The sequence below is a fragment of the Ruditapes philippinarum genome, unplaced genomic scaffold (genome assembly GCF_026571515.1).
Source record: "Ruditapes philippinarum isolate M1 unplaced genomic scaffold, ASM2657151v2 ctg9210_1_1_1_1, whole genome shotgun sequence".
Taxonomy (NCBI): Eukaryota; Metazoa; Mollusca; class Bivalvia; order Venerida; family Veneridae; genus Ruditapes; species Ruditapes philippinarum.
The window spans coordinates 11,722-20,608 of NW_026853486.1; the positions used below are offsets into that span (position 1 = coordinate 11,722).

Below are 8,887 nucleotides of genomic sequence, written 5' to 3' on the forward strand. Positions count from 1 at the left end.
AATAGATATGTAAAGACCTCCGTCGAAGAACACTCTTAATTTAAAGATAATATCGGACATAAACACACACAATAAAACCCAGTCCGATAAATCTCCAAAATTACAAGTATCTAAAGAACTCTAAATAGAAACATTTTCCTTTGATTCTATAAACTATAGAACAATAAGATTTAGAAAATAACAGAAGGCTTGCAAGAAGGAGAAGAAGAAGAAGAAGGTGATAATGATATTTATTAAGATGTTGTTGATGACGATGATGAAGATGATGACAATAAAAATGATGATTATGAATGATGATAATGACAATTAAGGTGATGATGAAAATGATGACAATAAAAATGATGATGAAGATGTTGACAATAAAGATGATGCTGATGATGATGAAGAATAAGATGATGGCAATAAAAATGATGATTATGAATGATGATAATGACAATAACGGTGATGATGAAAATGATGACAATAAAAATGATGATGAAGATGTTGACAATAAAGATGATGCTGATGATGATGAAGATTAAGATAATGGCAATAAAGATAGAGATGCATGATGACAATAAACATGATGATGATGAAAGTGATGATGAAAATGATGACAATGATGGTGAAGTTGGTAATGATTAAGATGATGACAATAAAGATGATGTTGATTAAGATGATGATGATGATTATGATGATGATTATGATGAAGCACAATCATTATAATTATAGTTATTATCATCATTATCATCAGCATCATCATTATCATCTTAAATAATGATATCATTAAAGAGTTTTTAGTGCATGTGTAAGAATTAAATTCCACATAATTTGTCAGATTTATTCATTGTCACATTTAATGAACTTTTATTTCATGTTTTACTTGACATATATTTCTACAAATAGAACTTGTATCAATCACGTGCACGCTGTTATTACTCACATCACTTCTACGGGCAATAAATTCACAATTACTGATAAGCCTACCTTTTGAATACCCTTTATTTGTTTATTTACTTGCATCGTAAATCTCTACCCGTTAAGATAGGGTAACCTGTATTGAATATCGTCATATGTTTTATCAAAACACAATGGCGTCCCGGACAGTAACGTTTATAATTTTCGGACTTTTTCTACCTTTGATTAATGCGCGACACGATTGTAAGTATTTTTTATTTATTTCATGAAACATGCTTTAATAATAATAATTATAAATGTTTCTTAATTTAGAAAATAGGTTAGGAATAACGGTAAACAGCAAAACTTAATTGAATTTATACGTACACTTGTTTTTATTGGGAAGAAACATACAAAAGACTCAGTATAAATATAGTTAAATACTTAGATGCATGGCTAAGTCATTCAGTTTACAATAATTCATCTTTAATCGATTGTGTAGGAAGCTATAAACTTATTAAAATACTCTCGAATCTGTCAGTACGAAGCAATGAGTGTTAAGTTTATTTCTCATGGAAACAACGGCTTGCCCCTGATAGGGGTTGAACCCACGCGTTCAGAATTCCTTTAATTTAGTGCTCGCCAATTTTTTTAAGCATATCACCGACGAGGATTTTTCAAATTTTCAGGTTTCAAATCTTAATAGAACAGATTTTATATAAACTGGACGTTTTATATTATAAAACGCAAGTGGGCGGAGCACTAAGCTGGTTAGACTGCATATATTGGATGTTCTTCGTAAATAAGAAAGCTACAGTCGCTTTGCAAGCTCCGCTCCTTTTTAGCTTTCTTATTTACGAAGAACACCCAATATGCACTCTAACCTATACATAGTTGGACACTCGGTTAATTCAATTAAAGTCAGTTAAAGCATTTGATATAAAATCATGTTTCAAATGGTCGTTTTGGGAGATATTTCAGTTATAATGTATCCACTTAAGAATTACATATCAATATCAAAATGTGTCGCTTACGTCATTAACATTTTTTATTTATTTCATTTTCTTAATTCCATAAATTGCGTGTAAAGATTACGTATTTCAAAAGCAAAATATAAATTGTTCAAAGGTAGAACATAACACGTTAATAAGAACCCCATTTCCGGTTAACCCTGATCAAACAAATTTATACATGCCAGAGCCATGAATTTACATGGACAAACAGTACAAAATTGTTTCATCATGAAAGTATTGTTCTTATTTAGGGCAATAATTATGCCTGTCTTGCTTTGAAGGGTAGAACTGTTCAAGGCTTGAATGAACGCTTTTCATAATTGGTGACCCTGACACTATAAAAGCCATACTGCGACTTGCGGATGAGTGCTACCTTGGGTTGAATTATTTCAGGCAATAGAAAGTACCGAGTAGAACCACCGACCTTCCGTAAGCTAGCTGGATGGCTTCCTCACATTAATCGAACCCGCCACATCGGTAATGGGCAAGTTGTTCGAAGCCAGTGACCTTAGAAGCCCCTCGTTGAAAAGACAAAGTGTGAAGTGCTGGGAGGTTTTAGTCAAATATACATTGTACTTTTTAATATGGGTAATTTATTGAAATAAGTGGAATTTACAGTTTCCCTCCTCCGGCAAGCTCACCGACTTTGTTTATTTACTAAAGATACTAACTCTCCGCATTTTATCACAATCATGTTTATATGTCTATGCTAATGTCTTATTTGACTTAACGTGACTTCAACCCTTGTTAAATATCATGACTATGAATATTCATTAGTAACCTGATAATGATAAACGTTTTCAGAATGTTACGTGCATGATTTAATATACATGTAGCAGATTTACGACAAATGTTATATTAACATTCTTGTTATGTAAGATAGGGATGATTAATACTACACCCCGGTACACCTCCCGACATAACCTTCGGCCAATTTTTTGTTAATTTAATTAAGAAATAACATCGGCCTGAGGGGTGTATATCGGCTATTTAACACCGGTTTGGAGTTTTGATGCGCAGGAATTGACCACGAAGGCCGTAGGCCTGAGTGGTTAATTTTGTCGCATCAAAACGACAAAACCGTTGTTAAATAGCCGATATACACCCCTCAGGCCGATGTTATTTCGATTCTAACACGATAAAAGAAGGACAATCTCTTATGTTATTTTTCAAGCGGAAATAACTTCCGGCGCCGATTTTCGTATAATGCTGTTCGATTTTCGCACCCTACTATTGCGAAGATATAGAAATAATTAAACAAAAGAAATAAAAAGAAGAAAATAACGTTATTTTATCAAGTTTTCAACAAAAAAAACTTACGTCGTATTGAGTTTACATCAGTGCCCAATTTATCATTCTTGTATGTATGAAATAACGTCAGCTTGTTTATGAATGAGTTGATTACTTAGGATGACGTCATTACGCTGCTTACGGCTTGGCGCCGTTTTATCAAAATATTTATTAACTGATATGGATCTATTATGTGGCGTTAGTGTATGTGAGATATTATTTCGGTATTGTATGAAAAGAAAACATTATACGAACTGAAAATATAGATAAAAATGCTTTTTATTGTTGCTTTAAAAGGCTTTGTAAACTATACAATCGAGGGTGAAAACATAACAGCGCATATACAAGTAGTCCCTAACCGGTGTTTATTGGCAGTTTAACACCAGTTTTTTTCCTTCTTTGTCTATAGTGGCAAAATCACGTGAGTGTTAGAATACTAGATATATGAAGACAATTTTGAAAATCCAAAATACACACTTATAATACAAGCTAAATTAATTTAAAAAAAACTTACAACATTACAACAATGGAGTGATCCGAGTAAGAATTATGTTACATATAACAAGAAGTATCTCGGACGAGGTAAAATTGCGTTTACTTGCATTGTGTTTTTCGGATGCACTTGTTTTTCCGGGATCGTGGACGTCATTGGTAGTTTCGTCATTTTAGAATGTCATTTATAACTCTGTAAATCCTTATGTTGAATAAAACATTTATTAGATCTCAAACATTCAAAAAATTTAACCAGAAATTTTGTTTCCGATACTCCTTTAGATTATTGTTTTATTTGGACGTGTATACGTTTCAGAAAGATCCTTTAGATTATTATACTAATTTTAGAATGGCTTATAGCCAAAGAGAGTCCCGGATTTCAGTTTGTAATTTTAAATGACCAATGAGAATCGTTCTAATATTAAGTTCTTCCCTGTAAATTTTACAGAAAGTCAAACCGACAGAAATTCTAGTACAGTAAGCCATTCGCAGACGATAAATAGACATTGTAAACATACGATACTTGACGCATGCGTGAAGGTTTGGTACAATATTTTGTATTGTATATAATCCTTATATGCTTTAAGTTCTTTATATGAGTAACATCTGATAAATTATTTACAATGTCTCCTCAGACAAGATGGAAGACTATTGCGGCCGACAACTGAGCATGTCCCTTAAAGCTACCTATCAGCTGGAGCTCGAACTGACTGATAACAATATATACACCAACATCTATCCTTGGACAAACCCGAAGCAGCAGCGCTCCTGCGAGATTACTGTGTTAGCGTGGTATGGTACATATCCGAAATTGATGTTTTATTTCGATGACCTTGACCTTGACTGCAAGAATGGTCATCTAGAACTTTACGTTGGTCAGACAAGCGAAACACGAGTACCGGGTAAGTTAGTTAAATAATGAAATTAAGATAGTTCTACAAAAATAATGCTGGTTTAAAAAAGGGTCATGCACAAAAGTGTACCGTAATCCATAACGAGTGATATTATTGCAGGAAAACACAGAGTTGACAAAAATATGAATTATAAATAAATGAAATAAATATGAACTTAAATGAAATTTAGACAAACAGCATACGTAATTTAGATACATGAAATCGATCAATATACATGTGATTATTTTACGATTTCTTTCGAGGTAACTTCGTGCAATTGAATGTTTTTTTATTGCTGAAATTGAAAGAAAAGCGATCGTTCAATATTTATTATTGCACTCCTAGTTTGTTTGCATTTGAATGAATTATGATATTGCAAGTTTGTAACGTCGATTTCCATTGGACAATCAAGAAATTTATGTTTTAAATATCTACGCAGATACTTAAAAATATGATTCGTTTTATCAAAAAAAAAAAAATAAAAAAATAGAAAAAGAACGTGGAGTACATTGTATTACAAGTTCGATGTAAGAATGACAGTTTATATGGCCATATCTAAAACAGTTATTTACTATATAACCATCCACTCACGTCCCGAGTTATATAGCATTTTAACCGTTAAAATCAGGTTATACAGGCCGATAGTTCACCAAAATTTGACCTTTTTAATAAACTTAAATGGCTGAAATTTTACGTTGAAAAAGACCGCACAGCAATGATGGTGTATTTATATAAGTCTTTAAACAAATATTATTGAACTATCATTATTATCATTATTATAAATATATTGATTATTATTTTTTTTTTAATTATTATTATTATTATTATTATTATTATTATCATTATTTTGTAGTTGTATAAAGAATATATCCTCTACGTAATCATTCTATTTTTAGTAAACAGCATGACTTGTCAAGCGTTTATGATTATATTCACCTTTCACCCGATAAAAAGCAAATACTAGTGGAGATGATCTTATTGACACTTTGAAACATAGTAAATATAATAAATAATAAATTCTAGCTTTAAAATCTGAAATGATGACTTATGATAAGCCTACGGTTTGCTTCTTTAAAATATATATATTTTACACGTATCTAAAATAGTTTTCTTTTACCCCAGGACTGGAGAAGAATATTTGCGGGAAAACCACACAAAGAGGTTCCTTCAGGGTTGATTCTCCATACCTACGTATTAAATATGTACCTACTAGGGTGCAGTATATAAAGGATGTGTTTTCTATAACAATAACAGCCTTCACAGATGATGGTAAGTTACGTACGTAAGAAAATTAATATTTTCCCCGTTAAACCATCTTTATAATTTTGGCGCATTTTTCTGGCATAATTATTCATTTGCCTAGCTATTGGCAAGTAAAAGTCTTTCAGTCACTTGTTATAATTATAGTGCTTTGCGCGCGTTCTTGGTCATCAAATGCGTCTTGAAATCTAATTGTAGCTTCCAAGATTTTCAAAATGGCGGCGCCCAGTTAACTAAGGATTTTTCTCAAATTTGTTAGACTTAGAAATATATTCTTATTGATTTTAATGAGTTTCATTTTAACTTATACACGTCATACAATCAAACTTACAGCTCTTCAACCCTCGAGGAAGACCCCGCTCGGACTTTCCACGTATAACCTGATTTTTATGCAAGTTACTGTAAACATTACAATAGAAATGATTTGCAAGAGCAGCATTAGAACAATTACATTATGTGTGTTAACCAAAAACGTCACGGAAGCAATTCTATTCTGTCAAATCCGAGAAAAAACGTTTGACCCGTTGGGCCACTAACGATATAAAGCAAATGTATGTGCATAATTCGACGCGTAAAAATAACTTAAATCAGAACTTATATCAGTGTTTACACGGAAGAGATTGTTTCTTTTTCTATCTTTTCAATAAAGAAAAACGGAATCCCTTAAGAAAGCCAAACACAGCAAAATTGAAAATATTACAGTCTCGGTTTGATTTAGCCTATTCGTGGAGGGGATGGGTACATTGTAATTGCAAGCTACTATCCACGCCCTCTAGCACCGGCTTAAGCAAAATTCAATATTCATCTTGAACTGGTATCACCTCGTATCTCATGCAACTCATACATATCTAATTGTACAAAGTTTCAGGTTCGTGCCCAATTTATTCACACAAATGTGAAAATTCCCTCTGTATCAACAAAGGTATTGACTGCGACGATATTGGTCCAGATGCTAATGCGTGTGATGATGACGAGTCTGACGATTGTGGTGATGACGTCAGTGGGATTGCGGGGACTATTATTGGCGCAACAATTGGTGGTCTGTGTCTGCTAGGGTTTATCACATGCATCATCGTCTGCTGTTTGTGTTGTAAACGGCCAATCAGGAAATCGACGGTCGAAAATCAGGTACGTGTATTAATGAATTACGGTATTTGTAAAAAAAAACCAACAGCTTCCCTTCCCAATAAAATAAAAAAAAATAATAAAAATAAGGAAATAAACAAAAAAAAAAACTGCTAAAAATTGAATGTTGTCTTAATTACAGATATTATATTATTTATAATACATGTAGGTTTATAACATAATACTATAATTTATATGTATATTGAAAACAATACAGCAGAGGGCTGTAGTATTTTTCTTTTTTTTTCAAATAATTACTTCTCTCAATTCGAAATCACATTATCTTTTGTGATATATGTCTCTTCTATCGAGAATGGAACGAATGCTGTCCGTTGCAGGTCTCAGCAACGCGTTTTTGACAGCCATTGTCCGCGTTGGTTATACACCGTGGATAACCTTTTCAAAATGATAATTTGTATAATATATAGAGATTGCAAATGATTCCATTACATTATGTCATAAATTCATCTACAGTCGTGTTTTTATGAAGAAGAATATTTGTTTGCATTGTTAGTGTAGGTTTAACTTCCTTTTGTTCTTTAATAATCTGATATTATTTTTAGTATCAACAGAGCCCTGTGGTAGTGAGCTCTACAGGCCAACACCAGGGGTACAATCAACCGATGTATGGTGTTGGGCAGGGAGGAGTGTACCAGACAATGCAAGCAACAAACCCTTCGACTTCCAGGAATATTTTCCCAACAGCTCCAGAAACAACGGGGCAACAATACAGCTACCAAGAACCAGCCGAACTTTTTTCGTATGAAAACATTCCTATGGCACCACCGGCTTATTCGGAAATCTACGGGCCACCTGATATCCAAGCACCGCCCCTAACCGCCAAAGAAGAACATGTGCACGTGAAACTAGATAGCGCGAAAGCTTGACAAATTATGAAGGTTTTGTGGTCTTTTAAATTGGATCAACATAATTATTTGCTTGATTCATCTTGCATGTTATAAACCTAACTGAAGAGAAAACGGAAACATACATGTCCTATTAAGAATATGGCCTTCTATTAAACAAGGGAAAGAAACATACATATAAAATATAAATAACAAACATTTAAATGGACAGACACATGCATTCTTCCGATTCATTTTAGTTTGATATCAAGTAAATATTTTTTCATATTTCTTTTGAATACACAGAGAGACGGAGATTCTTTAATATATAAATGTAAATTATCCCTAACTTGCATAGCATTATTTCTAAAAATTCTTGTAACATACATTTGTATTTTGTACATGTATTATGTTTCTATTAGTAGTTGATCTAAGTGTTTATGTCTAATTTTTCGAGGACACTAGGATATCTGAAATGAAGAATGCAGTATGCGACGTGCATCTATTTTCAAAAGTTAAACACTTTAAGTTATGGAATAGTTGAAAAGATGGCGTTTTAACTGGTTATTTAACAATTTAATCTTAGCTGCGAAATTCAAAATCAGTTTTGTTGAAAGTGCTCCATATAATACAACAATAATCAAAACAAGGTAAACTACAGTTATTGTAAAACATTTCTTTCATTTCAGCTGATAAAAAGTAGGTTATACGTTTTAAGAGAACAATTTGTTCTTTTTTTGTAATTTATTACAGACATACTTTATTTGTATATTTATATATTCCATTGTAAGCTTCCATCTAAATAAATACGTAATAATTTCTGTGATTTCGTTTGACTTAGGCATATACCTTCTATATTTATAACTAATGAAGGTTTGGATTTTAATTTCTTTTCTGGCCCAATTACCATACAAGTGGTCTTTTTGGGGATGTTATTCAGTTTACATCATTTACTTATATTTTCAACATCACATTGTTTGGTTCACTGAATCACTGGTATGATTTTATTTGATGCGTGCATAGTAGTATTGTCAGAATACATTGTAGCAACGCTATATGTCGCAACGCCGCTATATGTCGCAACTAACGCTAA

At 32.6% G+C, this 8,887-nt stretch overlaps 1 protein-coding gene across 2 annotated transcripts; it reads left to right on the forward strand.

Moving 5' to 3' along the window:
- The first annotated feature begins 981 nt into the window (after positions 1–981).
- On the forward strand, positions 982–8,613 carry LOC132737015 (uncharacterized). Of its 2 annotated transcripts, none has more exons than XM_060724244.1 (5): positions 982–1,140; positions 4,307–4,573; positions 5,687–5,833; positions 6,687–6,952; positions 7,513–8,613. In XM_060724244.1, exons 1-5 carry the CDS (start codon positions 1,053–1,055, stop codon positions 7,834–7,836), a joined length of 1,092 nt encoding a protein of 363 aa, XP_060580227.1. In that variant the 5' UTR covers positions 982–1,052; the 3' UTR covers positions 7,837–8,613. The 2 variants fall into 2 exon arrangements, with proteins under 2 accessions (XP_060580227.1, XP_060580228.1); XM_060724245.1 differs by having other exon boundaries at positions 6,693–6,952.
- Positions 8,614–8,887: the final 274 nt, after the last annotated feature.

What these genes read in the sequence shown, in the direction of transcription:
- LOC132737015 (XM_060724244.1), top strand. Translation starts at nt 1,053, where the DNA reads ATGTTTTATCAAAACACAATGGCGTCCCGGACAGTAACGTTTATAATT. An exon ending in AAGCGAAACACGAGTACCGG is followed by an intron (nt 4,574 to 5,686) that starts GTAAGTTAGTTA and finishes CTTTTACCCCAG; the next exon opens with GACTGGAGAAGAATATTTGC. An exon ending in AATCGACGGTCGAAAATCAG is followed by an intron (nt 6,953 to 7,512) that starts GTACGTGTATTA and finishes TATTATTTTTAG; the next exon opens with TATCAACAGAGCCCTGTGGT.